Below are 17,026 nucleotides of genomic sequence, written 5' to 3' on the forward strand. Positions count from 1 at the left end.
GATAACATTAGTCCAGGGTCTCGTAACTCTTCAGACCTCTTTGTAGCAGCTAATTACCAAACCCTTCTGCAAACACACCTAATGCAGAAGCTGCTGCACACTGCTGCGGATTTATATTTGCCTCCGACGTTTTAAACAAAACTGGTTTGCAGTGACCGAGCGTTGAAGGGTTCAGTGTAGCACTCAAGGCAAAACACGTCAGGTGTTTGTATAAAGACCTTAATCACGGCCACAGCCTCGAAGGGATTAACAACAGCCACAAAAGATAACTTCCAAATGTTAATCCTAAATGAAAAACAGAGGAAGAATCAAGCATCAGCAGCCAACAGCCTGCAGGGGGACTCATGGTTGTTGATGTGTCGCTCCATATATTGCTCTACTGGGACTATAAACTCTACTCTTATGAATTCATACCGAAAGCAACACAATCAGGTTGTCAGATTTCTCAATTTCCTGTACATCTATGCTACGGAGGAAAACCTGCCAGCACACACACGGTCAACAAGTTTGTTGGCTGCAAGGAGATGACCACAGCTACACTCCTCACGAACTAGTTGTCAACAGCAAGTCAGAAGATTGTGATAAATACATAGATCTGTCTGGAAAGTCGTTGATCGTCAATGCAGACACTCAACGCTGTTTGACGGACTGTTAAAATGTTATTTGGAGGTCTAAAGGAAGAATGGATCCATTACTACACATACCACAAGTGCCAATTGAAATTTAAGATGTTAATTTTTACATTTTGTAGCTTATTTCTGCTCCGTCAGGAACTAAAGGACAGTGACAACGCAGCCGTGTGTACCTGCAAAAGGCAACTACACTAGGAAACAGCCTGTTGTACAAGCTACAGCTGGTCAGAATAAAGTGTCACATCAGTCACGTCGCAGTGTGAACGAACTGTCACGATATTGAATGGATTCAGTGTTTTGTCATAACGTGAGCAGCGTATTTATCACATCCTGTCATTCCAGCGTTTGAATTAACCTGAACTAGCTTCTCCGTCCACAGGCCCATTACATATCACTGCTCTATCACTGACAGAAGTAAATAAATTATTCACACAAAAGCAGGAGAGAGACGGAGAGAGAAGGAGCCAGTGGAGAACTCCCGGGGAACAGTCGCCCTATTTGCAGTGGTGGGAAATCTGTCAGAGCAGGAGTGGCTTCCCTAGAGGGACAGTGGACAAATGACACCCACTCTCTGCATTCAATTACTACGGGAGAGGCCATGGGAGCCAAATCTTGCAGGAGACTTGGCTTCATAGAACGTACACACACACACACATACACACACACATACACATACACACACACACTTAAGTAGAACTGTCTGGTGCAGTCAACTCCAATTACCACTGTCCACTACGTAATGCACAACATGTGAAGCTGGAGGAACAATTCTACCTTTTACCCCCTTATTGCTGCTTTATTCTTAAAACATAATTTCACAGACTTTAATTGTGAATCACAGCGAATTAGTGGTCACTTTAAAGATCCAGCAGCTCCAGTACAGTGAAATAACTTTAACAAATTGCTTATAAAGAAAAAGAAAGGCTATGTGGAAACAGGAATATGCCATGTTGGTCTGCCACACATGCCCACAATTAAATGTAAACAGTCTCAATCTTATTCCAGAGGAATTCTAATACAATATGCAGTATCTTTGATGACTCACAAGGAAATGATTAGTTTTACAAACATTCTGCAACATGTGCTGCTCCTTGCCGTCCTGCAAACCTCTCCCTGCTGTGTCCCCGGGTGACACTGGACATATCCCGGTACAGGGATATTATGACACATCCATAATGATAACCTAAGCCACGCACACTACCTCATTATGTTCTCCGCCTATTCAGGAGACCTCAGTTTTCCTTCCACAGTCGCCCTGTGTGCTCCCCGCAGCCGGACGTCTATTTCTAAATGTCAGTACTTCGGCAGAGTGGTGGCCGGCGGGTCAGGAGATCTGACCTGATGTTCGCACATCTCTCAGCTCCACTCCAGAAAAGAAAACAGTGACCACTTAACCCTGCTCCGCTCGTCGGCTATACATTACCTCAATGTCACGGCAGATTCTCAGAGGGTCAAGATCTCATAAAGAGAGTAGTTGATGGGGTTTGAGTGAGAAGCAACAGGCATCAGTAGGAGCTCATTGTATTCTGATGGTCTATACATACACAGACAATAAATATATATAAATAAATGTAAAGTTGCAGTTAAGCTGTGCCTGATATTTATATGCATTGCCATTGTTATATCATAATCGTGTTATGACATTCTGTGTAAGTGTGTACTTGGGGTTAAGTCTACACAAAGTTCCAGTTCTCAGACACATGTCGACATGATATTCCAAGTATACAGACGGCACCAGTGTGGGTGGACTGACTGTTGTATTGACAAAATCTCAGAACATAAGTTAGAGGACACCAAACTTCCTAAATTGCTCCAGGATAAAGTCTGGTTTGGTAAATATTGCACTAGTTCTGAATGTTTTTGGTTTTGCGATGAATAATGAAGACGTCATGCTTGTCTGGCTCAGGGACAACACAAGTTTGGCTGTCACTTTACATAATTAAAAGGAGGCACTGCCAAGCCATGCACAGAGAGGGTTATAATATTTGGCTTACATAAAGCTCAAGTGTTTGTTTTCCTCAAAATCGCTTTTAAGAAACCTCATGGAGGAAGTTGATTTTATTGCTGTAACTCAAGACAGTTCTTATACTAATAATTTGACAGGAGTTATTCAAATATCCCGTAAAATAAAAGCGTGGAACCGCACCAACTGCGATAACATTTCTGACTTAATATCACACTGTTACTTGTTTGCGTTTCCCTTTGTGTGGCAAAGTATCACGTGTCAAGTTAGGATATATTTCATGAAGCCGCATAGAGTAGTGAAAGCCAACTGCTGGTGCGGCGCTCTGCTGGATGTTACTGATCCACCGACTAAGCCCGTGAAGCCATGCATATATGTGTGTAAGACAATAGCTTCTGTAAAGCACCTCTCGCTGTTATACGGAGCGGGACAGCCAGCTCTGTTTCCACACCTGTTGCCCTGGGCCATAAGGGACAAGCTATCTTCATCGCCCTCGCTCTTCACTTTCCAGTGGACTGTGAGTTTGACAAGCTCAGCCATATCATCATTAAACTTCAGTGCCCACGCTGATAAGGCCAACCTATACCTGACTAAAGCCCGGGGGCTTAGGGAGTTGTTCGCATTTCATTGCACTCCGAGAGGGGGATATATCATAATTGCGTGTGGAGGTTTCCGGAAGAGAGCACGGGGACTATCTGAAGTTTAAACCAGAGAATGAGAGCACACAGATAAGTGCTTCAGGAAGTCTAACTGTGAGGTTATTTGATTTGGACGACAACACTACCACAAAATCAGGCAGTGCACCACATGTTTCTGCACCAGAGATGATTCTTGAAGAGTTCGGACGGCTTTAGTCGTTTGTTTGGATGCTAATTTTACTTCAATTTGACCCGTATGACAGAACAGTTAAAGTTTTCAAGTCTGAAGTTTAAAGCAGAAAATAAGTGTACACATAGATAAGTGTTCCAGGACGACTAAATGTGAAGATATTTGATTTGGACGACAAAGCCACCACAGAATCAGGGGTTTCATCACATGTTACTGGACCAGAGGTGATTCTTGAAGAATTTAGAGGTCTTTAGTTCTATGTTGAGACTCTAATTAGACCTATCTACTTATCAGAAATGCCTGTGGTTTATGAGGCCCCTCAGATCCTCTGGTTATTCTCTCGGAGCTGTTCCACTAAAAGGAACAAAAAAGTTTGGGGATGCTGCTTTCAGCCATTTTCACTCAGAGTCCCTTGAACAACCTTCCAGAGGAGCTGAAGATGCTGAAAATTCAAAAATATAATTGAAAATCTACTGTTAATTACTTATTTTATGCTCACTATAGTCTTTTCAATTATTGAATTAGCTTTTGAAAACAAAACTACACTAAAAGCAGACAGTAAGCCACAAGTTACAGCACCACAGATGATTACTTTATAGTAGAGTTCTTCAGTTGGATGTTCAGACACTAAATTAATTTTGGCCTGAACAATACTGAATAGTTTGCAACAGTGACCTTTTTCTTCAAGTCTGAAGTTTCCACTTCGTATTAAACCTGATTACGAAATATGGGTTGAGTGAATGTTTTGCTGAATCTACCAGTTTGCAAAGATGAAAGCGAGATGTGAAGTAAACTGTCTTTGGAGCTGGTATGCATGTGCGTAAGCACGCTCTGAGAAGATTGGATCCAGAGCTGGCGAGGGGAAAAGAAAGCAGGCGTCTTTCTGCCTTGCTATTGATTGTCGGAATTAGCAGGGAGGAGACAACGTGCCCTCAGGTTGAGAGAGATGAAGTTGTACTAAATTACTGCTGAAGAACTTTGAAGTTGTATCATGGAACTCTTGAAGGCCAGCTCGCTCCATGAAGCCATATTTTGCTTATTTTATAGTGCAAAAAGACACAGCATGATAATTCAAACCATCTTTAATACAAACCACAGAAGCATAAATAATTGAATAAAATCGGCAGTGGTTTTCAGAAATGCACCAGCAAATAAGTCTACAACATTTTTTCTCTCTCTTGGACCCAGTCTGAGAAGTTTAAATCTTGTGGTGGGGAAAGAAGTGCAGGAGACTGAGACTCTGTTTTTGGCTGGCTTTAAGTGGGCCTGGCTTGCATGTGGCTGGGAGAAAACCAATGCCTTGGCAAACCATGTGGAAATACTGTGCATCAAACACCAACAGGGCCCATATAACACAGCCCCTTCTAGTCTGGCACACGAGTACACATATGTAAGTTAAAGTCTGATTGTTCATTCATACAGTGCTTGTCATGATTCAGTGAGTTCAGATCATGTACAAAATCTGGATCATTTATGGACGGATAACTCAATAGAAAGTGTGTGGGGGGGGGGGGGGGGGGGGGTGGTGAAAATTCAAACATAGGAGAAAAACACGGACGAGTCTAAAGGTTTCTTTTTCAAACGTCTACATATGGTACCAAATATCACGTTGCAGGAGTTTTTTCCTCGGGGGAATGATTTAACTCTCTCTGAGAGGCAGGCGAGCTCATTAATTGATCTCTGACCTTAGAGTGAGAAGCCCAAACACCGGCTACCAGCAGAAAAGGGCAATTTTAGATATTAGAAGAAGGTCATACACCTTTGCCTCAAGGAAAATGCCCTAAAAATAACACTCAATTATGTTATTGCTTAAATAATAATTTAATTAAACCTTTACTATTTCAAGTAAAGCATATTAAGACGAAGGGCATGTGACTTACGCTGTTGTCGCTCGACCCTGACACGGGGTAGACCGTCCAGCCTAGCTCTGCTGTGGCCGTGGTGGAGTCCATGAGTGTCTCTGTGGAGAGAATCAAAGAAAGGAGGAGGTCAGATCATCTCAAAACAACAAGCAGGAAATGGTATGATAGTATAAAAGAGTATTATAAATGCATTGAGAGGCAGATTTGTCTAAAACAATGACATAAAATATTGGTAAAAAAAAATCCATTAAAAGTTCCCAAAAAGTTCGGCCTTCATCAAAGCCTAAAAACACAGAAATACAGGAAAGGCAAACATCTAACTGAATATTATCAATAGGATATTTACAGGGTATTTAAAGTCTAATTAGTGAATGTATGTAAAGGTTATTATCTGCATTGTCCTCATAGTGAATAAGACAATTAACTGGTCACTGGATAATGACATTATTAACTATTCATTATTATTTAAAATAATCTGATTCATTGTGAGAAGTTGCTCCTCATCATTAGCTGTATAGGCCCTGCTATAGAGACCCACACACTACATGTGTTAAGATACAGAGACTCCCAGTAGTTTCAAAACAGCTCAGACACATTCTGGGAGAACTTTGCCATCATCCATACAATTCTGAAGAGTAAACAAGAGGCTGGGAAAGCAAATCTCCGTGGTAAGGAACACCTCTGGTAATTGGGGTCAAAGAGAAGGTGCCCCTTGTCTGTCATGAGATCCTCACCAGCACAGACTCCACCAGCCTGACCCGCCTGTCCGTCATATGCTCACTGACCCAATCACAATGTCCCCTTCGTTCCTTCTTTTTTTTTTTTTTTTTTTTTTTTTTAATCATACTCTCTGTGCCCGTTCCCTCGTGCCCTCTGTTTTCCATCCCTGACGTCCTCTGGTCTACGTAACCGAGGGGCAGGTCTAATGAATTTCCCCTGCTGATTAGGCCTGTGTCAGTCTTGTGCTCTAGCGTTGAGCTGCAGCAGATGGAGAGAGCATTCATTAGGTTGGAGGCGTCAGCTGCCAACCCCAAAATGCCACAGAGGGATTTAGAAACCCCCTCTCTACAAACACGGCGACTAAGCTTAGCATTTAAGTCCCAGCGAGCGACTGTAAAACAGGTCTGGTGAACAACTGCATGCTGCAGAGGCTCGTCATTGATATTGTGCTATGAGCCGATTGAATTAGCGTTAATATTGTGAGTTAATTTAAAGTAAATCCCAGTGAAGATATAAAACTGAGCCCCTGTTATCAGATAAAGATCTTCCTACAGGTAATGAATGAATTGAGAACATCAAAGATGGAGGATCTGAAGTTACAGCTCAGTGGATTGTATTTAACGCTCGCTGCGCACTGCAGCTTCGCACCATCGTGCAGGATATTTCAGAGACTTCCAGTTGTTTCGTCTGATTTATATTCCAGCCAAAGCCACAGCTTTTAATTAACACGCACCACACGCATCGGTTTATTTCAGGCCCTTCTGCTGACTTTCTGCGTCTCTGCTGCACACAAGGCATAATGCTAGATTTCACTTCCTATTCAGTTATCACAAAGCCCAAATCGTATAATTAGGCAGATGAGACTGCAATTGAGCAGCTATTGATAACCTTGTGTGTGACTCAGAGCCGAGTAGCCTACATGGGTGTTAGGCACTGAAATGGTAATTATCTCCAATAATGATAACGATAATTAGTGGAGGAGTAAAGTGAGAATAATGAGCCCCCTGCGCGGTGGCGTCGGGAGTGTTGTGGTGAAACAGGGAGCAAATTTCCCCAGGACTGTTAACACAGACTCGGTGACTCCCCCACTCCTTCCACCATCCTCTGCAGACACACATTTTTCCTGCCTCAACCCACTTCCACTCACTGATTCTCTCTTCACTCTTTCCCTCGTCTCTCTCCTCCTCCCTTCTTCTTCTTCCCCTCTCTTTCATGCTCTGTCTCTCTCTCCGGCCTGCACGCCGGACAAGAAGTCCCTCACCCACAAAAAAAAAGACTGATCACTTTTCTTCCTCCTGCTGTCCACACTTCAGTCCTGGCAGCCGCACCGATTCATTACCTCCCGTGTAGCAGAGCAGCACATAGCTCACCACTGTCAGCCCCTGCCTTGTTCTCAGTCTGAGCCCCAGCCGTGGCAGAGCGTGGCTGCTCGGCAAGACCAGTCGGCTATTAATCAGGAGGAGGACAGGGTGCAGAGATTCTCGTCTGAATACAACCACAGGAATCACTTTTTTTCCTTCTTTCCTTTTCTTGTGGTCACTTGTTTACGAGGTGATCATATGAATCTTGCCGCTCGTTGGACAGGCAGTGACGTCCCCGGAGAAAGACGGTTCGAGTGAAAAGACAAGCTGTCCCACTGCTCTCCTCTACATTGTTTATGGGTTGGTCACCATCATCATCACTATGTGGGGAAAAAAAAGATTTGCAGCCCTAAGAGGACTGTCAACGGGCCGATACTCGCCAGAAAAAGATCACGGAAAAGCAAACATTCTTCAGGAACACTCAGACAGAGGGAGGAGGAGGAACGTAGTATTTAAACCTTTTAATAGGTTGGTGAATATAATGATTTAAAGGTTTGGACCTCACAAGATCTCCATCCGGGCAGAAACAGCAAAAACAGATTTATTACACCTGGTGGTGTTTATGTATAAATTGGTATTCAAAGTAGAAAACCAGGTGTAATCCATGTTTCAACCAAATCATTTAGGACAAGTTCCACATCACCTGAAGGTGAACTTTCATGGTGTGTCAAACTGATTACTTTCTTCTTAGGAGCCATTATTCTAAGTGTTTAATAGAGAAAAATAATACACTGTAAAAAACTTTGGCAGTTGAAGAATTATTTTATATGAATCAAACAGTGTAAAGTCTAATAGTCGATGCTGTACCAAATCATACTTGTACCAAATTATACTGTAGTAAAACGGATTTTGTCGCCATTACAATGTAACGTCGGGGGGGGGAGAGAGAGACACATCCCGTGCTCTCAGATCTGGTGACAAATTGGAGCCTCTCGATTTCCCCACTTCAAGTCCTAGTGTTTTTGCATTATTTGTGTGGCAATGAAGAGGGATACATAAGTGTTTGAACAGTTTAACTGAGCTCATGGGAAAATGACCTCAACCGTAGCAGCCAAAATCATCAGCAACACTTCACTGACAACAAAGACAGAGAAATGATTTTACACATCGACTGGAAAACCTTTATATTTCTTTCACATACAAAACAGATGATACAAAAAATATAACCATAAAAAATGTAAGCGTGGACGTGTTTTTGTTTTTTCTTTCTTCTGTCTTTTTTTAAACCTGATACCCTCGACTGTAGAGGGGGCTATGAATATGCAATGAGACCTAGGAGGCTAAGAAAAGCCTGCTAGGCAGAGAGTGCTTCTTCCAACACTTCCTGAGACTAAGGAGAGAGTTTAGTGCTGATCTGAGAGAGAGCTCTCCAGTGAGAGGCTTTCTGAAGTGACAGGCGGGGGGGGAGAGGAGTGGAGTGGAGAGGAGGAGAGAAGGGGGAGGACGCAGTACAGCGACAGCACTCCTCTTCTCTAAGAGGGGTCAATGCCGCATTCTAAAGAAAGCAAGAGAATTCTCAATGAGAGAAACAGAAGCAAACTGTTCACAGGAAAGACGCTTCAGCTCAAACAAGCACAGCGAGTAAGAAAACATATACACATGCAAACACAAAGACTTCAGAGTCAAAGTTATCTACAAGCCATTGTGGTTCAGCATTAATAAATGAAAGCCACTATATAATATTAAAACGCGGTGCACGCTGGATTTCACATCACTCACCGGGTAAAGAGTATTCAACCATTTACCTCCTCTACACCCGGCCCTGTTTTCTCTAGGTTATTTTTATGTCTTTTTTTTCCTGCAGCATGTTTCTCAACCTTTGCGGCTGGTTAACGGTGGTGACTGACCAGTCATGCTTTGTCCAAAGGGCAAGGAAATCCGGGGGTTGACAGATGGATGGCCAATTAGTTACAGGGAACAGACAGATTCCTGCAGTCTGAGTGATGGATGGAAAGTTCTCTCTGCTGCCACGAGTAATCCTTCAACTAAAGTACACCTTCCAACTCTCAGTCCTTTTCCCCCGGGCGGAGAAAAAACCCAAGTGCAGCTTTCCAAGCAAATTGACATTTCTCGTCTTTCTAACACAAGTACATACATGTTGATACATGCCTGCGCGTAAGTATATTGTTACATGGCTGACTCCAGATATGTCTCCTTGTCTCGCTGTTTTTCTCAGCATGAAGAACCCAATTTGACAAATTGCTTTGCAACGCATTGCATCAGCGCCACAGAAAACCCTGCATATAAATGACTTTGACGCAGAGGAATCAAAAGAAAGAAAAAATAGTGATTTTCTAACAAAGTAGCATATACATTTAGGGCCTACAGTTTAATAGGGTTATTTTGAAGAAGCAATTGACCTCCAAAAGAGCGTGAAGCAGCTTGGAGGCAAGACCTCTTTTTATCTTTTTCTCGCCTGCAGAACTACAGCCTCTCCTCTCCACGGAACAAATCTCTCAACATCGATATAAACCACATATGGTGCTTTCTGTTGCTCTTATAATTCCAGCCAGCAGGGTTAAAAAGCAACTAAACATCCTCACCATAGAAGCCATGCTATTTAGTTCTGTATAACCACTGCTGAAGGGCTGCATTTACTTGTATTTCTCTAAAAACCTGAAACCACAGTATTAGATGGCGAATGTGGGAAGATTGTGGTATGCACTGCTTTTGCAGAGTAACATGAGCAAGCTGCTCATTGTGCTAAAAACAGAACTCTATACAGCGGACCTAGCACGGAAATCTGCCCAGATTAAGGGGCAAAGCAATGATATACCCCTGAGGGAGCCCATGCAACGGCAGAGATGTGATTCATAGCTTTAATGATGGACAGGGCTACTGTATGGCTTGTTGGAAAGAATAACAGTCTGTTTCATTTAGAGCTAAGGAGTGGACAGAGCCCCTGGTCCGGAGAAACTCAGCTCAACTTATCTGTCAGCACAAGCTGGGCGCATTAGGTACAGTAGAACTCCCAGCACTGTCACATAACAGCATATCCCAGTGTGTTAAATGAAATTTTAATCCCACTTTTACAATGAAACAGGGGCTTTGTGGACCATGTGGCACAGGCCCAAACCTCAGAAACACAGCTCAGAGTCGGACTGGCACGCAGCCCTGGGTATGCAGGGCCCTTCCTGGTGTGTCACTCATGAGACATCGCTCTGTCAGGAAGATTTATCTTATGTGGAGGTGATTGTTGAAGAGGCATGTTTGGAGTTGGGTTGATGATGAAGGTGTTTTCGGGGGAAAACGATGAGGTGGGGCTCAAAGTTCAGCCCCACCTCATCAGAGTGCTGCCATGGGGCGCTGAGTAATCCATGGCAGGGAAAGATGAGGGAGGAAGCCGGGAAGTTGATTTTGGCAGAGGACAGTGACGTCTGAAATACGGTACCACACACAGGGAGCGTAGGACTCTCAGAGCACCAGCTGATGACAGAATGATGCAGCATGGTGTTCCCAGGGGCCTCGGGCAGGATGTTCAACAGTAATCCCGACACAGCCGTGCTGGGTTATCAGTCAGTGCAACTTCACTCGTCAGCAAGGCCAAGGGGCTTTCACCAAAAACAAATGTAGAGTAGCAAAAAGTTTTCTGATGGATGACTGAATACCTGTCAGGTCATCTATTTACTTTGTGAAGTGTGTTTACGTATTTCAGGGATTTACTTTATTTTTCTAATGATTCAATGCAGTGAAATAAAATTGCATATAGGACAATTTTAGGTAAAATACAATTACTGGGGAAATTGATTAAAGATCTACTAAACAAATTATTGTTTCTGAACCTAAACCAACTGCAGTGGCTGACCAAATGAAATAAGTAAACTTTGCGATCAGATTTAGCAAATCAGGAAATTCTCTTGGGGTTTTGGGGGGGTTAGCATTCCAGGCTGAGGGCAAGGAAGGATTGGCGGTTTCCAGGACAAAGCCAAAGAAGGTCGAGCTGTGATTAATCAGTTGGAAGGGGAATGAGCTTGGGAGCTGAGCGACAATCAGTTGAGTGAAGTGGAGACCAGTGGAGATGAGCTGGTAGGGAGAGGTATGTTGCGTGCTCGAGTAGATAAAGGTTACCCACAGCAAATTACAAATCCTACTTGAACTGCCCGTAGATGTGACCCCTGGTAGACTAGCATTTGTCCATTTGTTGTATTTCCCGATGAAATCTCCTAAATCTATAAATTGATAAGTCAAAGTTCTGTAGAATACAACTATTAAATTTCAACAATTCAGCAATCTCCAATTACAACAATCCCATTGTATGAGTATAGCTTTTCTTTCCCTGCATTAAGATGCGATTTTGCTATCAGCTACACCTGTAGGGGGCATCATTAGAGTACTTTCACTATTAAAACCTTCTTTTTCTGAGTGACACCTTATTTCACGGCAGAGAGACATCAATCTAACCAATTAATTGAGAGTGGGAACAGTCACCTGGTCAATCACGAGCCGTGTGAAAGAAACCTGGCAAATAACACGAGCCGGAGGATTTATAAGTACGCTTTCCATATTTCCCAAATCCCTCACAACCCATAGAGACCTGTTTAACAAATCATTACATTTTAAATTCAGCAGCGGAAAATTCTGTAAAAGTGGGTCCCTCATTTTTATATGCAGCCGCTGAAGTGAACGAGCATATGATTAAAAAAAAAGGAGGCCATACAATTGACATTCAACCATCCATCCAATCATTTTAAGTGCTGTATGAGCACTGTGACGTTCCTCTATGAGTGCGGCGGAAATACCTGCAGCCGAGTTGGACAGGGACGGACGAATCACTTTTCATCACTGTGACAGCTTTTCAGATACCACTACTAATTGACTTGATGGAAGTAATCATCGCCGACCCTCCCACGCCTTGCCTACGAGCCATTAGTTAAAAGTGGGAGATTAAAAACTGTACACAGCTCATGTAGCAGCGTGAAGGAATCCTTTATTTCACGGATGTGCGGTCTGCGGCTTCACGTGAGGGATTTCATTGTCTCGCTCTCCCTCTACTGTCGTTTTCATTTCCGTAGTCTCTTTCTCTCCCTCTCCCTGTTTTTTGATTAGGTTTGGTAATAATGGAGCTCGGGGCCCTGCAGGAACAGTATGACCACGATAGGCCTGTATTAGTCCAAAGACAAGACGTTCCCCCCCAGCTTAAAATATACTCAACTGGAAGAGTGGGAGCAAAGGGACCAATTTCCCCTCCTAATTTGTCCTACATCAGATGATGTCTGCTGTAGTCAGGGGAGCAGAAATCTCCATGCCAACATTTTTGATTGGCAGCTCGGGCAAAAATGTGGGTTACATGGTAAAGGTGGGGGGGGGGGGGGGGACACACCGATTGAAAAGTGTGACGGAGATACGATGCAAGAGAGAGCTCTTCTGAGTGGCGAGTGATAGGTATTTCAGCATCCTCAGAGTTCAGCTGTAGTTTAACAAGAAAACGTAAACAGTGTGCACTCGTATGTGTGTGTGCGTGTTAGTGTGACAGGATGGGAGCCCGTTTTACTGGGATGGCCTGTCCTTGTTTGGCTGATAAGAAATTCACCCTCTATTTGATATTTAGTCAAACTGCATCCTCCTACACAATGTGCCAAGGCGAGTCATTAAAGTCAATTTTATGACCTCGTCTATATCCTCTTAAAGAGCCTTTCATCCTCGGAAAGAGCCTTTAAAACGCTGCAGTAAATTCCTGTGCAGAGGCTCTGTGTCCTTATCACGGGAACTTTGGTGCTAGGGTTGAACTGTTGACCTGTCCTAGGTAGACATTGAATAACTAAATGTCACTCTGTGTATAAGCCAGAGAGAGTATCCCCATCTGCTCATGTCAACAGGACCTAAAACAATAAATGGATAGAACAGGGCTGTGCATCGTGTACTGTTTTAGGCAGTAGATCTTGACATGCAGTATTTTTTATCTTCTTGCCAGGAAGGAAATATAGCCCATCAAGTAAGTTTGTCATTGTGGTTTCAATATTTTCCAAGAAAAATCCAAATGAAGATAGTTACAACCCAAAATAGCCAAGATTTACCATGTTTTTTTCTTTTAAATCAAAAGGTCTGTTAAATGGTGAATTGGGAATGTAGAACAATTTTTATTGAAACACGCAATGTGACCAGCCAGCCTTCAAAGAGACATTTGTGAAGCCCAATGGGTCCAGGCGAACCAGTGGTCCAGTAAACTGCACCAGTTGGGCTCCTTCAAAAAGACAATAAACTTTCCACTAAAAAAAAATTGTTTTACAGCGTCCAGCTCCAACGTCCCACAGCTGTCTGCTTGACCGAGGAAATCCAACAGACGGAAATGACAAGACAGCTTTTTCCACTTTGGTTATCATGTTAGTCACAGGGAAATGTTTTCTTTCCATTACCAATTCAATGTCTCTAAAATGTATTGCATCAAAAATTAAAATACCAAAAGTAGTAGAAGAGCAAAAATCATCTGCCAAGGTTACTGATACACTCAAAGTTATTAGTCCCGGAAATATGCCAGACTTTTTTCCATCGACAGCCTTGAATTTTTCCATGAGTTACATAGAACAAAATGAATGGGTACCTCCAAGGCTCATGTCCCATCCTAGTGGAGCTGACTCACAAACGTAGCAGTATTTAAGCCCTTATCTTAAAAGCTGAACTTTCTGTTACTCTACTTGACCCAGACTTATACATTTAGCTGTGTTAAAGCCATTAAAGCTTGAATGTCGGTGCTCTATTCGAGACATATCAACACTGCTCCAAGATTTACCAACACCCTGCTGCTGCAACTGACAACTGAAGCCTGCTGTTTGAGCTTGACAAATTAGTTTTGCATGTCATCATATATCAAACGAATCTGCCTCAAAAATGACTTACACACTCGGCGTTCCTTTTTTCCTCGGGTTTGGTTTCTGGGTCAAGTATAGGGGAGAGAGTAAAGAGATCCTTGTGTGCAGTGATGAATGCGACTCATCTGGAGCTGTAAATGTTTCACGCAATCAAAACAAATGAGTTGGCGCTCCGTGTTGCACAACCGTGTGTGTTTGTCAGAGGCTAAGTTATGATTACAAGCAATCACAAGTACAAACAAGGGACCTTTGCAGAACATTTTGCTCTAAAATAATCAGCTTTCAGAAAATCCAGTCATATTAAAATGTAAAACAACTTCTGTTATATAGTCAGAGAAAAATGCAAAAACTTTCTATCTGCTTCAGTAAAACATCAGGTTTCTTGTCTGTCCTGTTTGATAGCTCATTTAACATGTGCAACGTAATTAATGAACCAATTTTTTCAATCTTTAGAATATTTGGGGCGTCTTGCCTTTTTTGGACAGTCACAGAGGGACGTGAGACTGGGAACCTGCTGCTTATGGCATGTGGTATTCATCCTAACCACCCAGCTATCGGGTCGCCCTGACCAACTGCTTGTTGACCATGCTCCATACAAATAGAAACTTGTTTCATCACCATGTTGATGGTATGACTTTGTTGTATTTGCAGGCAATAACAAAGTGCATATTTTAAACCGTGCGAAAATGGCAAGGCCAGCTTGTGTTTCAAGCACCAATCAGGAACAAGGCAATTCAAAGTGCTTTGCAGAGAGATAAAATACATTTAATAAAAGTCATTCAAAAAAAGACTTGCTTTTGGAAAAAAGACATGGAAATTACCTTTGTTTTTCCGCAAACTAAATTTACTTGGTTCTTAAAAAAGTTTTGATAAATCACTGCCTTACTCACCAGAGTGTTTGCCTAGAAGTAAAAATACAACTTTGTTTACAGTGATTTTATTTTGGTCCAGAGAATAATAGAATATGGAACCCGCCATATGTGTTTTTGTTGTGGACCTGGGAATGAATGAATGATGAATAAACTCTGTGATAAAAATATTTTGTGGAAGAAATTGTTGTACCTGGTTCACCTCTACCGTCAACACCACAGACGGAGGAAGATTGAAAGCAGTTATTGGCTTAAGATGACTTATTTCTATGTGGGTTGTTTTGTGGCTTATGGTTAGAGTGTACAAATTTGTTTAGGGTATTGTACAATAGCACTATGTATACTCAACTGATTATAAATGTGAGGCCTGCAAATGTGGAAACAAATTCTCACAGTTTCTGTCATTTTCAGGAGTAAGAAAAAATTCGCATTTGCGATCATATGCCTTTATCGTAAGTGAGATAAAACAAAAATTGACATGTTACTATAAAAGAGCACATCTGCAGTTTTAAGTGGCAGTAACTGTCCTTATCTCTTCCAAGATTTCCTCATTACTGTCATGTGGGCTAAGAAAAACAACCTGGGAATGCATTCTGTTAAATTAAACTGGCAACGCATTCGATTGGTAATGCCTCCTCAAAAACACTTGCTGGAATCGAGACAGAAATCCAATGGACTCCCAAGTTGAGGAACTGACAAGCCCAAAATAATTTAAATTATATTTGACCGTAGTTTCCGAATAGTCTATTTTATAATGAGCAGTTTGCTCGTCTATTTTCAGGTGCATCACATCCTGCCTGTTTGTCAAGCAGAGGAATTTGAACGGCGTTATTGATGTGTGAGAGCATCACAGGGTCAAGCTAGGGGAGCTGATCTCTGGCCAGTCGCTACAGCGCGTCTGCCAAGAAAGTCAGCAGATCAGAGTTGTTTCTGTGTCTGGGCTGATAAGGCAGCCCCCCCCGCCCTTCCTTCTCACTCACACAAATCCAGGCATCCACCTTCCAGACCACCTGCTAGTTAATCAATGGCGAAGTGTACTTAGCCAACATATTTTCTCACTTCTTTCGTCGCCCGATGTTAGGGGCAGAGTAATACTAAAGACAAGAGGCTCTAAATTATGTATTCGCATTAAAAAGCAATGAGGTGGGCACAGAAAAGGGAAGATGCTCTACGCGGTTGAGCAACTAGCAGTAAAATTGTGTCGTTACAGATGATACGGTGCTCTTATCTGAAGGGAGGGAGGCTAGATGTAGGGGTATAATAATGTGTATTAATGGGTATCTTTACGTGTGTTTTACAACGCCTGAAGCCATGTAGGAATACTAAAAAGTATTTGTGATTTATTCTCTGTCAGCACCACGCCAAAGACACTGGACTCCTCTTCAACTCTCCTCTCTTCTCTCCCAAACCTGCCTCTCCTCTCCATTCTTCCCTCTATCCTGCCTCTCTTACCTCCATGACGCCCTTTTATTACATCAACAAGGCTCTCCATTTTCAGCTCTCATCCCCAGTGCTCTTTGACCCGCGGAGGAGTCGAGTGTACCTCCAAACAACCATGACTATTTAACTATCACTACCACTGTCCGTTCCCACTATGTCTCGCCTAATGGGGACCACACATTCTGTGGCAGAACAAGGTGATGGTGGTTCTAGGAATCACATGGGAGGTAATGCACATTGGTAGATTCCAGGCCTGTGAGCAAGCTCCTCTCCCTCTGGGTTTGGAAGAATTATGGTGGGGTCACGACCCCCTAGAGGTCTATAAAGCAGAGAATGGGAGGCAGTGGAAGGCAGTACTCTCAGCCATATGCCTGCCTGGCTGCTGAGCTGCTGGGACCATTACTGCATCCAATCACACAGACATGCAGCAACAACAGGCCTCAGAGTAACCCAAATATCACTTACAGTACAGGCACCCCTAAAGCCCCGGTAATCACCATCCTCTTAATCACTGCCTGCACAACACAATGGAAATTGTGTTGGCC

General features: G+C 42.8%; 1 protein-coding gene across 5 annotated transcripts in view; it reads right to left on the reverse strand.

Moving 5' to 3' along the window:
* Positions 1-17,026, reverse strand: part of ephb2b (eph receptor B2b) — a 118,538-nt gene that overhangs the window by 67,777 nt on the left and 33,735 nt on the right. For 4 of the 5 annotated variants that reach the window (XM_053444845.1, XM_053444827.1, XM_053444836.1 and 1 more), the window contains exon 2: positions 5,304-5,383. In XM_053444845.1, coding sequence (XP_053300820.1) covers positions 5,304-5,383 — 80 coding nt within the window. Of the gene's footprint in view, positions 1-5,303; positions 5,384-14,200; positions 14,315-17,026 lie in introns of those variants that run through there. The other variant, XM_053444854.1, reaches the window with a different exon arrangement.

The sequence above is a fragment of the Pleuronectes platessa genome, chromosome 2 (genome assembly GCF_947347685.1).
Source record: "Pleuronectes platessa chromosome 2, fPlePla1.1, whole genome shotgun sequence".
Classification (NCBI taxonomy): Eukaryota; Metazoa; Chordata; class Actinopteri; order Pleuronectiformes; family Pleuronectidae; genus Pleuronectes; species Pleuronectes platessa.